General features: G+C 41.0%; 1 protein-coding gene across 2 annotated transcripts in view; it reads left to right on the forward strand.

The window, feature by feature from the left end:
- slc8a3 (solute carrier family 8 member 3) overlaps positions 1–13,203 on the forward strand; it is a 121,711-nt gene extending 108,508 nt beyond the window's left edge. The window contains exons 4-8 of one of the 2 annotated variants that reach the window (XM_085768531.1): positions 3,480–3,497; positions 6,007–6,131; positions 6,603–6,702; positions 9,651–9,920; positions 11,522–13,203. In XM_085768531.1, the coding sequence (XP_085624657.1) occupies positions 3,480–3,497; positions 6,007–6,131; positions 6,603–6,702; positions 9,651–9,920; positions 11,522–11,898 (890 nt within the window). In that variant the 3' untranslated portion in view covers positions 11,899–13,203. The remainder of the gene's footprint in view (positions 1–3,479; positions 3,498–6,006; positions 6,132–6,602; positions 6,703–9,650; positions 9,921–11,521) is intronic. The other variant, XM_085768532.1, reaches the window with a different exon arrangement.
- Positions 13,204–20,038: the final 6,835 nt, after the last annotated feature.

Genomic DNA, 20,038 nt, shown 5'->3' on the forward strand with positions numbered 1-20,038 from the left:
TCATGGGAATAATGCCGCCGGATCGCTAGTTGGCATCGTTTATGGTCGGAACTATGACGGTATCTGATCGTCTTCGAACCTCCAACTTTCGTTCTTGATCAATGAAAACATTCTTGGCAAATGCTTTCGCTTTCGTCCGTCTTGCGCCGGTCCAAGAATTTCACCGTGCGCACAGAGGCTCATGGGAAATGTTGTGTGAAAACACTTCGCTTTCCAAAACTCTCTGTAGTCCCTTTAACATAAAAATCTTAAATCTAAGAAATGTTTCACTGTTTTATGACATTTTTATATTCTAAGCAATTAATTCCTCAAGAAAAATCAAGAAAAAATGAAGTTGTTTATGTTTGTTACGTGTGAATTTCTGTTGTGTGTCTGTGTTTGCTGCATCTCTTTTGTGGTTTCTCTGTATGTTTGTATCTCTTAATGTGATACATTTTCCAGCCCTCACTAAATGAGCCATTGTTGTTGCTGACATGAGGTTCACTGTATCTGGACGCTCAGACTCACCACAGCTGTGCCTTTACACCACACTTGGCTTTAGATCAGTGCGGCTTGGCTAGTACTAATGATAATGAAGGAAGTTGCCCACAGCGATTAATGCACTTAGCTGCTAATGATGATTAACTGAGGACTGTATTTGATTTTGGAAGTTGATAAGCTGCCTCCAAACACAAACAGGTTAATTAGTGTCCTGTCTCAGTGGAGCGGGTTTCAGAAGGAGTCGGTCCATTCATGGAAGATGTGAGCATCTTTGTTTTGTCCTTCAGAATCTCTGATTCCTTTTAAGAAATGTGTCCTTGTTTTATGACTGCACGGATAAATGATGATGAAGACATCAAGAGGAAGAGTTGTCTCTATGAATCTCCAGAGGCTGAAAGGCGTGCGAAGCCTTTCTCCTCTCTCTTCATCCACTTACGGCGTATCCTGTCATGTAATTATCTCCCCGCTGAATGACTTTTCGAGCCTCTTTCTATTCTTAATCATATCATTTAGTTATGGTTTACACTTTGCCATGGGCATCGGGGCGTGTTGTGCTGTGTCACTGATCTGCTCAGCAGCTGCAGCGCACAGATAAACAATCAGGCAGAGTCACAATCAAAATACTGAGGAAGGGGTGTGATGTTCCTGAGCATCTGCACCGGGCACATTTATCATCAGCATATTTTTATTTCACTTTGTGTGGATGTTGTGTTTGTTTGGTTCTCGCCGGGTGGTTAGCGGGCCTCCGCCTCACCCATCACCGTTTGCCAGATCACCGGGTCTGCAGGGAAAATCAGAGCAAGCATATACAAATCGATCCTGTTGCTGAAAAACTACCATTAAATTCAACCTTTCAATCACAGACGCAGAGGCTGCAGTGCAAAAGTCAAAGTTACGAGTGGAGTCAACTATTAGATGCAGCAGCTCCTCTACAGCAATAGTTTTATTTTTACTCAATCTCAAAAGACAGAGGAGAAAAGCTGAAGAAACCCTAAAGAGTGATACTGTATGTATACACTTTCTTGTCATTGCAAAATAAATGCAACAAACACAACCTAAATACAAGCTGCTGCTAATGTAGCTGTTAGAGGTAATGTACATAATGTGTTAACACAACAGGTTTCTATGTCTAATCATAAAAACTGCATCAGTTTGCTTTTTAAATTTCTAATCACAGGGACGAATAATGAGCGATTGTTCTATAAAGACTGATGTCAGTTTTACATTTATATGAAGCTCCTTTCTTAGTTGTATTTCCTCTGTTTCTTGTACCTTTGTCAGCTACTTCTGTGTCTTTCTGTGTCTAAATTTGTCCTGTCACCTGTTCTTAAGTGATTTAATATAAGATTTTCTTACTTTGCATTATCTTTTGTTCTTTATATAGTACAAATGAAACGAGCTGAGCATTACTTTTACAAGTGTGCGAGTGTGTGTGTTTAATGTTCTTCAAAGCTGATTTCCTTGTTGTCTTTTCACTGCAGCTTCCAATAGCTAATATTTTCCAGACAGTGTGTGAATCTGACACTTTCAAAGCCCCGGCGCTTATTGAGATTAAAAATATTACAAGAATCCGCTGCTTCTTCTATAACGTTACAGTTTATCTATAAATAGAAAATCCTCTGAAGGTGCATTCAAACCTTCAGGAGACACTAAAACTGTCTTAACGTGCTAACGAGGCCTTCAGACCGGCTGGCAGCCGTTTGGTGGCAGGTTGAAGCAAGTTCTGTTGTTGTTTACTCGCAGCCCCCGACTGACGCTGTCAAATAAAATCCTGTCATCCTCACTTCCGCCATATTAACAGTGGCAGCACTGGCTATTACATAACACACTTAAAAACCCATCCGCTGTTAAATACCAACATTTGTAGGCGCCCCTAACAAATGTCGGTTTTTGTAGAGAAGAACATGAAGAACCTCCAGCAGCTTCATGGAGAACAAACAAATGTTACGTTCTATAATGAAAACAAGAATCAGGAAATATAAGTACGTCCACTGTAAATGTTCATTTATTGATTCTATTTCACATCCTAAAGTTTGTATTTTCCAAATTTCCCCCTTTTGAATTATTGATCACTGGGTTTGAAAAGTGAATCTGCTATTATTAATAAAGAATGTGCGTATTATTCATCTGCTTCAGGGGTTATTTAAAGAGATCTGAGTAAGATGTTTAATTATGCAATTTTCTTTTTTTTTCACTCTAATTAAATTTTATCAGTCTTTTTTTGCCGTGAGTTTCACCCTCATTTTTCTTTTCTTTGTTGACATTTCGGGTTTAATTTATTTAAATTCAAGCTTTGTGCCTTTTTTTAAATTATATTTATTCTTTATCTTATTTATTTCTTTTAAATTTCTCCCAGCTGTTTTCAAAAATGAATTTGCATGAATAAAACAGAAAAAAAAGGAGAGAGAAAAATTGAGAGGTTAAAAAAGTAGAATTTTTTTACATGATAGTCGTGATGTGTCTGATTTAGCATGGGAAGTAAAAATAACAGTTCTTTTCTCAGTCCAACACGACCTTATACCGTGGTGAATAAAAGCTCATGTGTAATTATCACCTCCAAACTCTTTTATCTGACTCGGCTGGGAGCTGTAAACTTTTGAATTAGTGTTATAATCATGTCTGGAGCTCACCACGCAAAATATTCTACCATTAGTTGATTTCTATTGGACATTTTTCCCCCTAATAAACCTCGATTCTGCCCTCGCACCCATAAAAAGCGACAGAATACCATATTCTTGACTCCACCTCAGCCGATCACATAATCAGTGCCACATATATTACAGCTCAGGGTCAATACTCAGCCATTTTCTGAGGCCATCACATTTCTCTCGTTCTTTGTAACCTGCTTTTATCCTTGTCAGTGTTTCTTTCTTCCATTTCCACTGCTCATTGCTTTTTTTCTGTTTTCTCCATCTCCTCCTTCTCTCCCTCATACTCCACCTTCTCCTCCTCTTCTCCTTCCTCTTCTCCTCCTCCTTCCTTTGCCCTCTCCTCCACAGCCCTGTTGTTAGCTAATGGTAAGTTGTCCATTCTTCCTCTCTAAGCATCTCCACTAATGTCGCCTCCTGTGTGAACAGTGTGCGTTAAACTTCAGCCATAAATCTGTGGCTCTCCGTGCACGGTGTGAGACCAGTGATGATTTCGATGCTTTAAACTTTCGCTGCAGATCGAGGTTGTTAAATCAGCTCTGATGTAAATAAACTGCATGCCCAACTCTCTTATCTTCCACTGTCATTGTTACAGAAAAGCTACATGCTCTTTTGCTGCCCTCTCCCGCTCTTAATGATGGATTTGCATGCTAATCAGAGGATTAATTAATCATAAATCCATAATTTATGTTCTCAAGTCATGAACAAGGTACAAACATTTGATCACACCGTCAAGATAAAAACCTGCAGTTCTAAAATTAGAAAATTGATTACCTTTGTGTGAATGTGTTGTTATTATTATTATTATTATTTTGTTTCAACAACCTTGTCATGGAAATAGTGTCATGTAGTGGTGCAGCATGGAGCAGAGGAATGGCTGGATAATCAAATTTTAAACATGAGCAAAAGAAATCCCATCAGGACTTGAGGGTACACACTGTCTTGGGTGTGTAATTGATTTAGCTTTAAAATTGTGTGTGTGTGTGTGTATGTGTGTGTGTAGGCACTCATGCGCTGGTATATTATGCATGCCTCTGTGTGTGTGCGCTCGCCGACACGTCCTCCTATCAAGGGGACTTGGCTGTGATCTTTAATGGCAATGTTAATATTTAATGGTAAGCGTGTTGTCAGCAAAGACCAGCAGGCTGGGACTCGGGGGCTCGTATAAAAGATGACAAGGTCTCTGCACCAGGTGGCTCAGTGGGGGTGTCACACACAGAGCAGCATGAGAGGCCTCTGGATGCACAGCCGCCTCTTCTTGATAAAGTTCGACAGCACACAATTGATGTTATGGAGCGCTTTGTAGTTCGCGGCGCTCTCCGGGAACTCTGGGAGGCATTGTGGCTTCTCTCTGCAGCAGAGCCACACAGGACACTTTGATAGATGACAGATTTATGGATTGATCAGGACATTCACATTCCTTTAGAATCACTTTATATAAAAAAAAACCTAAAATAAGAGTTTTGACAATGAGTGGAAGGCCTGCAAACAAAGTACTTGATTTTGACTGTATTACGCCCAGTTTCATCAGTGTGGCTCAACTCTGTAAACCTGCTCTGCTCTGTATCAACATTACAGTATTTAGTCTTAAAGGGATAGTTCAACATTTTTGGCAAATTGGCCCATTGCAGTAGGTTTGTTACCTTTAATTGTCAGTGCAAGCTATTTTTAGAGCGGCGGAGCAGAGCCGTGAGCTGCTTGGAGCGACGCTACGGAGGCTCATGGGATTTCTTGGTTTCCCTCATCAAACTCATCAAATACACAATCCAACAACTCCAAAATGCTTTCGTGGACAAGTTGTGACCTGCACATTCACCACACTATGAGATAATAATAGAACGTTAGGAGACAGAGTTGTTTTGGAGTTGTTGGATTGTGTATTTGATGAGTTTGATGAGGGAAACCAAGAAATCCCATGAGCCTCCCTAGCGTAGCTCTGAGCAGCTGGCTCGCTCTGCCGTTCTAAAAATAGCTCGCACCGACAAATAAAGGTAACAAACCTTCTCCTAAAACTATAGGGATTATGGCAATGGGCCAATTTGCCAAAATGTTGAACTATCCCATTAAAGGGACAGTTAGGAGGAATTAAAAAAAGAAAAAAAAGAAGGATAGAAACAAAAACACTGCCAGCTCCACATGCTTCTTCTTAGCTGTCAACCACAGACTTCATCCACAGATGGAGATATTGCTCAGTTGTCATGGAGACAGATCACTGACATGTTTCTCTCCATTAATTTGACACATCTGTCACTTCTTTGTGTTTCACTCTCAAAACAACAACAACCATTCACCTCAACTGTATTTTAGCCTGGTGGTTTGTCCTGCATGCCAGTCCTCAGCTGGTCTGGTGTTGGCGACAGATGTGGATGAGGTTCATGCTGCAAAAATGTTGCAAATCAACATAGAGAAATAAAAACTCTTAGATCAATAAGTTTGTTGAGAAATAAGAAAACTGATATTGGTCGCCGGATGAGGTCTCTCACAACTTATGGGTTTGGAAAAGAAATAAGCAACCAGGACCTAAAAAGTCAACATTTGTAGTGAAGAACAGAACGATGGGAAATCGAAAAGGAAACAGTTTGTACCTATATTTGCATTTGTGTGTTGATCAGTCAAGCATGCTGGTTTATTTAACCTTTATATAACAAGGCTGGAGTGCCACCAAAACCATGGGACACAGAGAAAGTAAACAGAGCTGCGATGAATCTTATAGCTCTTTACATATGCGCTTTCACATAAAACAACGTGAACATTATGAAGGAAACCGTCTGATGTTCCCGCTGTAGCTCTCAATGACACATGATAATCACCTGAGCATCCTTTTATGTTGATCGCATCATTGTGATTCCTTTTTTTCTTTTGCTGCCTCCCCATACAGATGTGCCAGACAGGAAGCTGACATCTGACGAGGAGGAAGCCAAGCGCATCGCGGAGATGGGAAAACCGGTGCTGGGGGAACACTCCAAGCTGGAAGTCATTATCGAGGAATCGTACGAGTTTAAGGTGGGAGAGGTTGATCTTCAAACAGAGCACACGCAGTCTTAGATGCCTGATAATTACAGCTGCAACCGGTGTTTTTCATGCAGTCAAACAGATACGAGATCACACTAACTAACCAGCTGCCACCGTGCATGAAAGAACAGCTGCAAATCCCTAGTTTCCGACGGATGCTGGTTGCTCTTCAGAAGCATCCCGGCCCACAGAGATGTAATGCTAGAGGAGATGTGGTTCATATGCATGGTCTAACCTCCTCGACCAAAAATATACCCACCATATTTGTTTCTGGTGTGTGGTGGTTTTATCATGCATCAAATGACGGGCCTGTGCTGCTTGGATGGAACTGGATGTCAGTGCCATCATGTGGCGGAGCTCATGCATTTCTCTGTATCAGTGCTCTGAATGCAGATTCTGGACACCGCGGGAATAAATAATGGATGAATTGCGTTCTTGTTTGTTTGACTTTGTGTCACACAGAGCACAGTGGACAAGCTGATCAAGAAGACCAACCTGGCACTGGTGGTGGGAACAAACTCCTGGAGAGACCAGTTCATGGAGGCCATCACAGTCAGCGCAGGTAACGTGAGAATCCACAGTGTTTTCTAAAACAGCTCCACAAAGCACAGCACAAATATATAATGTACATAAAATGAGATTTAAGTTAGTTAAAGCCTCCTCAAAGTCTCCTCACTTAAACTTGTTATTGTTAACATTCATTTATTACATAGATAAGTGATCCCTTGTTGGATTATACATGTGTCTTGGTATGTTATTTATTATCAACACTGATTTGTTCACTTGCAATTTAAATCATTGCTATATTTCACATGTGTTACGAGTCAGTTTACCATAAGCAGCTGCTACTGTTGATTGTTTTGGTTAGAAATAGTATGAATTCTGTTTTTATAAATATGGAGGGAGCCCAGAGTAGAGGAGTTTAACATGAAGAGGAGTTTTTGTGATGATGAAACAAACAAGATAAATAGTGTTGTGTTAAGTATTGAGTTATAGAGGAGGCTGGTAGGTAGATCACTTTACCTGACAGACAGAGCCTGGCTGTTTATGTTAAACTAAACTAACTATCTCCAGACTGCAACTTCTTATTTATTGTCAGACACGAGAGTGGGACCAGTCCTAGACTTATCGAACTCTCAGCCAGGAAACAAAAAAGTGCCGAAATGTCAAACTATTCGCCGAACTTTAATACAAGGACAAAACAGTTTTTTTCCCATATAACTGTCAAACTCACAGCTATAGAAAATCATCAGCTCACAATTCTGTTTATCACAGCCTTCAGTCCAAAACTATTGGTGTAGTATCAGCCTTCAAAAACTCATATCAGCGGCGTCCTCCTGGAAAGCAAAGCTCTTGAAGCGCTGGAATAATCTCATGTGCGTAAGAGAAAACTCATCCATCATGTCAGGCGGCGGCGGCGGCGGCAGCAGCATCAGATGCTCCTTGCAGCCTGCAGTGCAGCTGCCGCTGTGTCCGCTGCAGTCACCGCCACCGTGTAGTGAACGTGCTGCTGAAGGCCTCGGTCCATCACTTTGGTGCTGAAATATTTAATCCAGCGGTGCTCTTTATTTTTTCATGATCCACTCGAGGTTGAAAAATGCATGCAGCTCACATGGCCTGACACTTTGAATCAGCACTGTGTCCCTGTGCCTGTCCGCTGAGTTTCCTGTGAGCTGCGGGGACACAGAGGACGCCCTGTACCTCCAAATGAGGAGGACGACCATTTGCGTTTACACTTTTAGCTGATATAAGATGATGCTTTTATCCTGAGAGTCAGCAGGGTGCAGTTTTGTTTCGTGCTGGAGCTCAGTGTTACGGAGCAAACAGCTGGCGCCATGGATGAGTCTGTGTTTTACACATACACCAACAAAACCAAACACAACTGATAGCACAACTATTGCAAATTGTTTGCAGAATTACTGATTGGGCTGTACCCCACCTCATACGGAAATGTAACATATGAGTGTCCCTGTATCAGGAGTGATGTTGGCATATTATGTCACCTCGAAGGGGATATTATTGTCACATATTATGTACATGTCTGAAAATATAAGTTTATACAAAACATAACATACAGAAATTGCTATTTGTAATTTTTTTTGACAAGTATATTAAATCACATTTTATATGCTATAAAGGCTTTGACCACATATAACATAAATATATGATTCTCTCATTCATGTCTTATTCATGTTTAACACTCATCTTCCCATTCTGGGAGAGTGGTCCTTTGGTGCCCACTATATACACACAATTATATCAATATATGTATGTAATACAAATACAAGAATACAAAGGCTACATAAATTAAATATACATACTTCTACATGTCAATATATGAAATGGTTCCAATTTCACGTTTCATATATCATCTTCAAATTTATGGTTTTATTTTATGTGTAAATGTATCTCATTTAAATTCAGGGTATGTATGTACATACATGCAGTTGTGTGTGAGACAAATCCACACTACTTACAGTGTAAACTTATACCGTTTTAGATGGTTTACAAAGAAATCAACACATTTAATCATTTATACAAGGACCTAAATGTTTTTCTTAATAGTAATGTTTATCTAGAGCACACAATCAAATCAGCCATGTTAATGACAGTTCACATACTGTCTGCTCTGACAGTGTGTGACCTGTGAACACTTGACATTCTCTCAAATGCTGCTTACAAACAGATCGTGGTGTAGATTGAGGACACGATGTGCGAGTTGTTAACGTGTAAACTGAGCCCACAGCCCAAAGCCTGAAGTGCAGGCTAACCTAATACTGAGAGCTGCTCACCCGCAAAGTTACTTTATAGAGAAGAGTTTGAGAAACCAGGTTACTAACAATGAAATATTAAAAAATCTGAATATTTAAGAGTAACATAAAGTTTATGAGGTACAAACTAAATCTATTTGTCTCTCCACTCAAGAAAATGCAGCTCTTTTAATTCATTAAACATTTCTCCTTCCCTGGATGAGTTATTAATCTAGATATGTATTCAAAGTTGAATAAACATAAGAATAACCTGAGGCTGTAGTGAGAATTTATGATGATGATGTTTCAGGCTGGAAAATAAGTCAGTTTGCCACTTTAAATGAATGTTGTTCTCTTCCTTCCCCTCTCTGTCATCCTATATCTCTTTCATCGATCCTTTATCTCTCCACTCTTTTCCAACTCTTTACCCTCTCTGCTCCCTCTCAACTTTCTGCTTTATCATCTGTCATCATTCTTTCCCTGTCATACCCTCTTCTGCCTCCTCATCCTCCATCGCGCCGCTCTTCCTCTGCGCTCCCTGTCCCGTCTCTTACCATCCCCCCCCCCCCCCCCCCCCCCCCCTCCGTCACCCCTTGCTCTTTATCTCTGCCCAAATATTTCTGCTATCTCTTCTTCGTCCTCTGTGCCGTTCCCCTCTTCCCGTCATCCTGTTGCACATCAATACATCCCACCTTTCACCCTCCATCGCCTCAACTCTGTCCCCTGTCCCCACACACACACACACACTTCTGACCGTCAGACGAGGACGAAGAGGACACGGGGGAAGAACGGCTGCCGTCCTGTTTCGACTACGTCATGCACTTCCTCACCGTCTTCTGGAAGGTCCTGTTCGCCTGCGTCCCCCCCACAGACTACATGAACGGCTGGGCCTGCTTCATCATCTCCATCGCCATCATCGGCCTGCTCACGGCCGTCATCGGCGACCTGGCGTCTCACTTCGGCTGCACCATCGGCCTCAAAGACTCGGTCACCGCCGTGGTGTTTGTGGCACTCGGCACATCTGTCCCAGGTGAGTCCAGCTGTGGCAGAAAAGGATCTTCATGTTTAAAACGTGGAGATCTGCTGATAGATTATATGGCTCCTCTTTGAGTTTTGAAAATAAAACAGTGACTTCCTTCCTTCTCCAATAGCAAACATGCTTCATCATCAAGACGGCTGATATTCTTATTTCCTCCAAACTGACATTTTCACCCGACAGGAACAATATGTCACTGAGAAGTTAGACTCTGTCAGCGTTTTTTGTTATTAAAGGTCCTGTGTGAAGCATTAATAAATCATTACTCTTTCTTTTTTTTGATGGGGGTGAAAAAAGATGTTATAAAAACATATTATGAATATTGTCCACAAGCCAGAGTAAAGCACAGAAGACTGCTGCCCTTCACACGCCTACTGGCTCTGGAAAAAGAAAACATATTATTCTGTGATGGTAACTCCCACTGCAAACCTTAGTCACAGCAGATAAACAGCCTGAATCACCAGATTTTGGTGTGTTGCACACAAACAACTGGTGTGAACTGAATCACACGTGTTTGTGTTAATAGTAGATTTTAATTAAATCTGCCAGCGATGCCACAAGTTGTTTGATGATCATAAATAGATATAAAGATTAATGTGGCCTCCGTGATCATCATCCACAGGTTTCTAAGGGTCTCTGCAATCACCATTATAGGCATTGCCTCAATCTGCAAAACTGCTCACTAATACAGAAAATGGGCAAAGAGGAAGGGCAAGTGTGGAGCTGAGACTTTGAAGTTGCTGTCCAACTTCTTCAGTCTTCAATTATGCAGATTTTTAAGTCTAAATAAAACTTAAACTAGTGAGTTGTATAAAATTCACCTGCTGTACAGTTGTTGAAAAGGAGGAAATTAGCAACAGAGGCCAGTAACCATATTTATTTCTGCTTTAAAGTTGAACATTTTAACATGGAAGTCAATGGGGATTGTCACCCTCCAGTGGCCGTTCAAGGAACTGCATATTTTTGTAGCCTTCTTCTGTTTTTCAGCCTCAGAGTCTTGTTGTTTGTTGTTGACACGTTTGTGGGAGAGTCTGTAGCTGTCAAAAATGTTTAATATCTCCCAACTTTTAATTACAGCAAAGAGGCTGATATAAACGGTTTAGGGCTCATAATTACAGTTTAAACAAAGTGAAATGAATGAGGTATTGCCATCATAATGTGATCATTGTTTAGCCAAACTGTGGAGTATCTCTGTGGAGGAATGAGCAGTAATGTGATATTTAAGGTCCCATGTGCAGAATATCTATGTGACTGTGGAAGATTTTCACTTTTTATCCTGGTGGTGACAGAAGCTTTTCTCTCTTTTTTTTTGCACTGTTAATTACAGGGAAAAGAAAAATATTACATTCCCTAATGATTCAGCAGCAGAAGCAGCAGTGTGTTAGTCCTACATTACTCATTAGGATACTTTAATTACTCAGATTCATAAAATATGATGTTTTACAGCTCTGCTTTGCCCTCCACCTGCAATCAGGTGACCACAGTTCATCATTCTCCATAAATGCAGAATAAAATGCGCCTGCATCTGAAACTATTCTCTCAAAGTCAAAAAATGTCCTTGATAAAGTAAAAACCGTGACTTCTTTTTTCCACAGACACTTTTGCCAGTAAGGTATCAGCTGTCCAGGACACCTATGCAGACGCCTCCATTGGGAATGTGACGGGCAGCAACGCCGTCAACGTCTTCCTGGGAATCGGCATGGCCTGGTCGGTGGCGGCCATCTACTGGCACATGAAAGGGAAGCCGTTTGTGGTGGAAGCCGGCTCGCTGGCCTTCTCCGTCACTCTCTTCACCATCTTCGCCTTCCTGGCCATCTCGGTGCTGCTTTACCGGCGCCGGGCCCACATCGGAGGAGAACTGGGCGGGCCCCGGGGACACAGACTGGCCACGTCAGCCTTCTTTTTCGGCCTCTGGTTCCTTTACATCCTCTTCTCCAGTCTGGAGGCCTACTGTCATATAGAGGGCTTCTAAACGGGAAAAAGACTTCAGCATGAGAGAAAACAAACACGCAGCAGGGGTTTAAAGTACAACTTCAGAGGTCAAAGAGCGAACTCTCACTGTGGAATTCGGGTCAGTCTTGTGTGGTGTGGAAGGACAGGAGAGGTAAACCCGGGGTTTTCCCAGACACCTCCCTCCCTCCCTTTCCCTCTCCCTCTCTCTTTCTCTCTCTCCCTCAACCCCCTCTGTAAGGACGCTTGGAGGTATGCATCCTGCCCTCTAGTGTCGACAGGAGAGCTGTCCTGAGCCCCACGCCAGTGTGCTTACAGTTGGGATTGGGTTACCACCAAATCCAGAAGATGCCGAGATGCCGAGTGGTTGGTCCCGCATTCCACTGGAAGAGACTGCAGTCTTATATCCGGAGAGAGTTGAGTTCATCAGAGGTCTATATTTTTCTCAACATCTGACGAGAATGACTTTTTTTAAAAAGTATTTTGGGGATAAAAACGCAAAAAAAAATAAACTAAACAAAAAAAAAATCAAATAAATGAAAATAAAAATAAATAAACACACACACACACAAAAGAGGAATCAAAGAACTATTTTCTGACCTGTGTTAAGAAAAGATTATATCATAAATGGAAATATGTTGTGGAGTGACAGTGGGATGGACTCATAGTATTTATTTTTATTTGCATAGTTTCCTAAAGGAGCACTGCAGAGTTCTCAGAAATCACACAATGAAGAAGAGGAAGACGAAGAGTTGGAGGAAGAGGAGCGACAGTGACAGTTCATTCTGGCAGATGTATCACCATTCGAACAGGTGAGGAGCAGGTGGACACAGTGAACATGGTCAAACTGCCCTGGACATTACTTCCGTACTCTATACGTATCTATATATAATATATTTCCATATTTTCTGTATATTTTGAATATTTGTTTAAATGTGGTCACCTTCTGCTCTAACAACAGAGGATTGCTGTGGCTAAGTGGGAGGGGAGGGGAGGGGAGGGGAGGGAGGGTGGGGGGTCAAACTATATACTGGAACGATGTCTTCACATTTCTAAGAGTTATGTATCTTGCCTAGGTAAAAGTATGACATTGTATTTTATTTATTTACTGATATCTTGGTCTCACTCGAGTTTTCACCTTTTCAATCAGAAATCTGAAGAAAAAAAAAGAATTAAAAAAAAACAAAAACAAAAAAAAACGTGTTGCTGCAGAGATAAATTCAGAGGTATTTTTGTACTGTTCCATCCATGCACTTTGCTGTATAGATCTATTTATGGAGACTTCTACTTGTACATGTGCAAAAGGCCCATATTAATAGTGTCACTATGGACTGAACAGAGTGCCTGTGGAGGGAGAGGCTTCAGCTGCAGCTGCCCACACTGACCAGTCGCTCGCTCGCTCTGCTCTGCTTAATTGAAGGATAAATGTTTTTAAAGCTGCATTAGTAGATTTTTGGCCACAGCAGAACAAGCTTGAAAACACGACTTGAGCTGCAGTTAACAATTATTTTTATTATTGAATAATCTGAGGGTTGCTCTCACCTGCTTTGTGTGTAACATTGTGGAGAGTATCAATCACAGCTTACCACAGTTTTCAGACATCATTCACTTTTGTTCAATGAATGTGCATTTATTAACAGACGTTAAAAAAGTTAAAATCTTTGGCATCCATAGAAATGCACCACTGTAATTATATACTATACTTTTAACTTGTTTCTTTGAATATCCATGAAAAATGTGAAATTATTTAGCAGAAATTTCTGCTCCTGCCTTGAGAAATGGAATAACATGGAGTAACATGACATATTGTTCACAATCACAATTACTGTCTGTGCTAATTTGAATGACATTTTCATAGCTTACTGCAAACAGTTTCATGTCGCCTCTCCATAAAGTTTCTATGGAAACCTCCAAGCGTATACTTTACAGTTTAAAGAAACAAAACTATATTAGCATATATTTGCAGTCGTTCATTTGGCTGCCTGATAAACTCAAGACCAATATTTGCTTTGTATTTGTCAGATTTCTCTGTCAATATTAATGACAAACTAATTATCAGCTCAAAATGATGAGCTAAGAGAAGCCAAATGTGGATAACTCCATACTTTGGTAACAATAATGTGTAGTTTAATAATTATGAACAATGCATTTCATTTTTTTTATTATTACCAGTTTATATAAAATATCAATTATTGCAGCTTTAACAAAGTAAAAATCAAGGTGATTATGTCTTCATAAGTGTTGTTTTGTTCATAATTGATCATGACTGTACATCATCACTTTGCTTCAGTGGAGCAGCAGCAGCGTTGGAGAGCGGCTGGTGTGGGTGTCAGGGCAGCAGGTGGCTCCAGGTTGAATCTAAAAGTAGCCTGTTATTGATACTGAATGCTGTTTAACACACGACTGGTGCTTTGTTTTTAAAAATGAGAGAAAAAATATTTACTCGTTTGAAATCCCAAGAGCAGTGAGAAAAAAAAAATTATGTTTATTACTTAATTTGCATAAAGTGTATGTTAGTATATAATCAGTCAGTTCTTGGCTAATTTAAAAATCACCCAAGATTACCAAAGAGGTGGGATGCAACATCTGTTTAAAAAATATATATATAATAAAATAGAAAAAGAAAAAAATGGGGGGGGGGGGAAATAGAAAAAGAAATGACAGTGAGTGGCAGTGACACTGTATTTCCACAAGGGGGATGTCAATCTCCAATCCCTGTGGTCGTCCCTTCCTCTACAGCTCTATTAGCACTCCTCTTCCTCCTCCTCCTCCTCCTCCTCATTGTTCTTCCTCTGTGGTGAGCAGCGTTGTAAACACATCTTGCTCACCTCAGTCTCTCTCCTCCCCCACCCCACTCCCCCCTCTCTCTCTTATATATTAACACACACACATTCGGAGCAGAGCGACGGGTCCACTGCTGAGTTCGAGGGGGGGCAGTCACAACATGGCAGACTGTCCCGTTCAGAGGCAACACACACAAACCCACATTATGTACATATTTTTTCAGTGTATGTTTACATAGACACAGTATAGGTGTCCTTTGGGGTGGTGGGTGGGAGGGGGTAGGGGTGGGGGGTGAGGGGCAGCATGTCAACACAACACTCACATTTCATCTACAGGTTATCTGCGGTCGCTTCATCTGAGCCAGTGGAAGTGTGAAGTTCTCGAGTTTTTCCTCATGTTTTATTGGATCATGTCACCCTCTCTCTCTCTCTCTCTTTCTCTCTATTTGGTTCAAATCCTGCGCCAGAAAATATTTTCACCCCTGAGTTCAGCAGGTTTTTTATTTTATTTTTATTTTTTTAAACAAAAGACGAGGAAGTGCCAGTGTTCTTATTGTTATCTCCGCCTGTGGTGGCTCCTTGTGTTTTTTGGGGTGTATTCTTTGATTTCACCTGCTGGGGTTGTGTTGCTGAGCGTCAGCCAGTGTGTGTGAGTGTGTGTACGTGTATGTGTGTGTGTATGATGTGCACATATCCTGCTGAAACCAGGTTGTGTGTGTGCATCGTCTTCGCACTCATGTGCACACGCAGGTGTCATTGTTGTTGATCTTCACCAAGGGCACGACTCTGAGTTGGATCTGTCATTTCTGTCTTTAAAATACATATCTTAATTCTGTATAAGAGAAAAAATTATTTATCATACACATCACTTCTCAAGGCACCAGTCTTTTTTTTGGTCTTTTTTTTTGGTTGTTCCTCAGCCTGCAGGATGGAAGTGAAATGTCACCGTACAGTAGTTAGACTAGTGGTTGACGATGTTGTGAGACACTGAGGAAAAGCTTCAATGATGAGTTGAATATTTTAACTTTTTTCTGGTGTGTGTGTGTGTGTGTGTGTGTGTAACAGAAAAAGGGGCACATTTTATGGATGGGTATGTTTTATTTTTCCTGGCCTGCAATGAGATGTCAAAAATAAAAAAGCAAATTTCCAAAGCTGACGATGTTTTGAGATCAACCCGTTTTGTTCTTCTACTGTGGAATAAAAGCAACTTTCTGGTTCATAAGCAAACACTGGTCTCACTCACTTAAATCACACCTGACTATGTGTCTGTGAATCTCTGTGTGTGTTGATAATATCATATTTCCACTCTCACAGAATCAACTTTTTTAGGGATTTAAAGGAAAGCAGACACATTTACTGCCAGATCACACTGTATTTCTATCATCACAAACAAACAGTATCCTCCCACTTAAGATAAAATCATCTCAACAGTTTCACACAACAGAACATGCTGCTTTAAAACGTCATATGCTGCAGTGAAAAAGCACAAGTGTGACGGGAGTTGTGGATTTCTGTTTAGAAAACATAATCTACAGAAATGTTTAGCTGAAATGACCCCTGATTCCTGTTTTTCATTATTCTGTTCTCACCCAGTCTCATGTTGTGTTATCAAAAACATTGCAGCTAAATTTTACTCCACTTGTCCGATCACGTCTAACAAAACTTGCAGATTGTGTATATTGATTATTGCCTGTTGTGAGTCCTCCATAATGCTGTTAAAGCAGCCAATAGCAGGCTGCTTTGTTTACATTTTGCATATTCCAAATTTAGATTGGACACTAACTGAGCAGCACTGAGGCAGTACTCCTGTGGGCTGCAGAGATGTTGTTGTTCATGTCAGGATCCCACTGAAGTATATTTTCAGGTACACTGAAGCCTAATTGAGCATCAAAAGGTATTTTCCAACCTCGCTTCCCTGTCTTTCCTATTGTAATACACGCGTTCTCTCTCACATAGAAGTCTTTATTTGGTGCCCGATGAAAAACAAGGTGCCGTTGTGTAATAAAAGAGTTTAATATTCAGGTTTTCACGGTGAAACTCAAAGCAAAAGCAAAACAAACCCTATGATGTCACACATACTGAAGCACGGTTGTGCAATAGCAAAAAGTTATATTTCTTATCTCAAAAATCTGAATGACTATGATGTGACCTTTACTTACTATAGTGCTAAAAGTTTGACTTTTCCTCTCATATGTTTTGACTTATTATGTCATGGTTTTATGTGAAAATGTTGATATAAAATTTTAACTGACAACTAAACTCAATAATAAATCATTTTCTATTAATACACAATTATTTGTTGTTTTATTTATCTCATAATTTTGACTTTTGGTTAAGTGACTTATTCCAACTTCAACTCACAATTTAGTAATCTAATTTAATAAGGTATAATTTTCCTGGCATAAATATTCTACCATACATGTTGCCATCTTCCCAAATCCATGATTTATTCAGCCTCTCTCTGGTGTGGAGGTAACAGTGCAGACATAGGTACAGCACAGACTCCACATTGTGTAAGGTATCTTCTGTAATGATCAATGTTTTTTCTTTTCCTTCACACAGGCCAAACATGTGAAACCCTGTTGTTGCATCGCCATTGTTTGTTTTGTGTGTGTCTGGATGAAGTTGTCCTCAAAGCTGCTTCACAACGTTTATGCACTTAAAGCAGAAGTAAGTGGTCCGGTCGTTTTCGCTAATGCTGCGTTCCAGGCAGGCTTTTGAAATCGTAAATTACAGCTTCAAGTCACAACTTACGCCTTTGTAGCGTTTCAGGCAACCCACTCGTGTTTTTCCGACCTGTTTTACCGGTGAAAGTCACTATAACGGCCACTCGTAACTTCCGACCGGTGAACTCGTACCAGATCGAACTGGTACCACTTCACGGTTGGAAAAATACGAGTTTCCTTGAACGCACCATAACAGTCCTCGTCGCTACGTCACCACATACACGGCGTTCCTTGGCTGCACACACAGCCCTGCATGCCGTTCTCTCTCCTCATTGGATAAAAACTGTAGGATACGATAAATGTTTTCTCCTCGGCTCAGAGCAGAGCAGAGGGACCATGGATGTATTATATTAACTGGATACCGGACCGAAAAATGGCCGCCGTTCATTTCAATGAAAGTTGCTCGCCTGGCGCATACGCCGAAAAAGTTTCTGACTTCCGGGTTTACTTCCGCGTTATCGGGCCCATAGAGCATGCGCAGTTGAGTCACCCCCCATGATGCTCTGCGGTCTCCCATCATGCCCTGGGGCAATGAGAACGAGCAACCGCCGTTCTAGTTTTGGCGCTGCGCGTTCATGTATGTGTTACTTGTGGATTTAAGGAATGAGTATTAAGACTTTTACAGGACTTACACGGACTTTAAAACAAAGATAATGATTTAAAATGTAAGACGGCCGATCGTAGGTTTACTACGGTCGTTTATATGATCGTTAAATCGTTTTGACAGTTAATTAATATACGATGTTACACTGAAAACAAGTTAGTCCGAACCTGTAAGCTTAAATCACAATGGAAAAATAAATCATAATTAACTGTAATTTTGTTAAACATGACAGATGACCCCAGAACACCTCAAATAATGTAATGAGGGCTTTACTCTTACCTTTTTTATATATTTAACTTGCTGCACAGTTCACCAGTTGTTACCATAGACTGTAAAAAGAATGGACGTAGCGTCCGTGACGTCACCCATTGGTTTTGGTGAGTCTGTTTTGTGCCGCTACTACGGGGATTTGAGCTGCGCCATGTTGGATTCTACTTGCCATATTTGGAGCGGTGCAGCCGTTGGCCGGCCGAGAGCCCGCCCACTGGCCTCGTAGCAGTGGTCTCCGGACCTGTCACTCAACGGTTCTGCGCCCTAATTGGCCAGAACTTTAAACCTAATAACAGTAAAACGGTAGAGTTTAAAAAAAATTCACCCCCCTCAGAGTGTGTGCGGGGGTAGAAACTATCGGTTGAGACCAAAAAAATGAAATGTACCAGGCTGTAAATATGTTTTTTAAAGCTGTAAAATCGGCTATTTTAACATGGGGCTCAATTGGAGTTGCTGCCTTCTGGAGCCAGCCCCCAGCGACAGCCCAGGGGATTGCAGTTTTTTGAACGCGGAAGTGAGCTTCACTTCTCAGACCGACAACTGCCCCCTTGGTTGTTACAGGACGTTGGTGGAGGTATTATAAACGTAGTCACACGTGTTTTGTTTTTAATCAACCACAGCTGTGATTAAAGAAAATTAGAGCTCTTTGGCAAATGCATCTTCTTTTTAATAATTGTCTGTACTGGCTGTGTTCATAGTTTCATCATCATCATTAAGCCTTCAGGTGGATGAGACTCTTTGTAATTCAACAGTTTAACCTTACAATATTTCCACAACACACAGAATATCAGTGTCCACTAAATACAGCTGTTACAGAACCAGACATTAATTAAACACGAATGCCCCAGACACAGTTGATGTTGGATTTGGTAGAAGCAGAAAAAAGTCACAAGCATGTTTGTTTTTTTCCGAACAATTTAATAATATGATTATGAGTTTAAGTGATCATTTATCATACTAACACTGAACAAACACACACTGACGACGGTGAGGAGGAGGAGGAGGATGAGGAGGAGGAGGAGGAGGACGTCCATGGTTCTTCCTCCGGCCCCGGTGAAGACGGGGAGCAGCTGCACCGTCAGGACACACACACGACACACACCGACCATGGAGGAGATGTCTCGGTTTACATTTTACCACCGTGGCATTAATTAAGCCGTAAAATAAATTAACGTGGACGTTGTGTGAACGGAGCAACAGGTGTTGAACATCAGCCGCGATGAGACACTGTTGACAGACACAAACACACAGACACATACAGACATCATTTGACACACACAGACACACACAGACAGCATAAATGACTTATCAAGCTAAAATTACTGAAAAATATGAGTTTTACAGGAGCAGTAATGTAAAACAGTCCGGTTTCACGTCAGTAAATGCAGTCATTACGAGGCGATCTCATCAATTAAAACGTTACGTTTAAGAATACGAGTTGACAAGAGACTAATAACAGACATTAACTATCATAAAGTTGATGTGAGCAAACAAAAACTCACCTTTGAGCCGTGTTTTCCACTTTTCTGAGTGATTTTAGCGCCGGACAGAGTCTCATTAGTTTCAGGCATCCTCGGTCCCGAGACACACGACCGCGCACTGCTGGTGCACGGACACAGCCGTGACGTCACGGCCAGAAAAGAGACTTTTCTGTGGCTTTTCTGACCGTTAGAAAACATTTTGACGGATAAAAAGTCCATGACTTAAAAATATAGAATACAAAGATTAGTAATTAACGGAGGTTACAGCTGGAGGTGTCCTGTGAACAGTTTTACAGGC

The sequence above is a fragment of the Trachurus japonicus genome, chromosome 22 (assembly GCF_045865225.1).
Source record: "Trachurus japonicus isolate A0001 chromosome 22, Traja_1.0".
Lineage (NCBI taxonomy): Eukaryota > Metazoa > Chordata > Actinopteri > Carangiformes > Carangidae > Trachurus > Trachurus japonicus.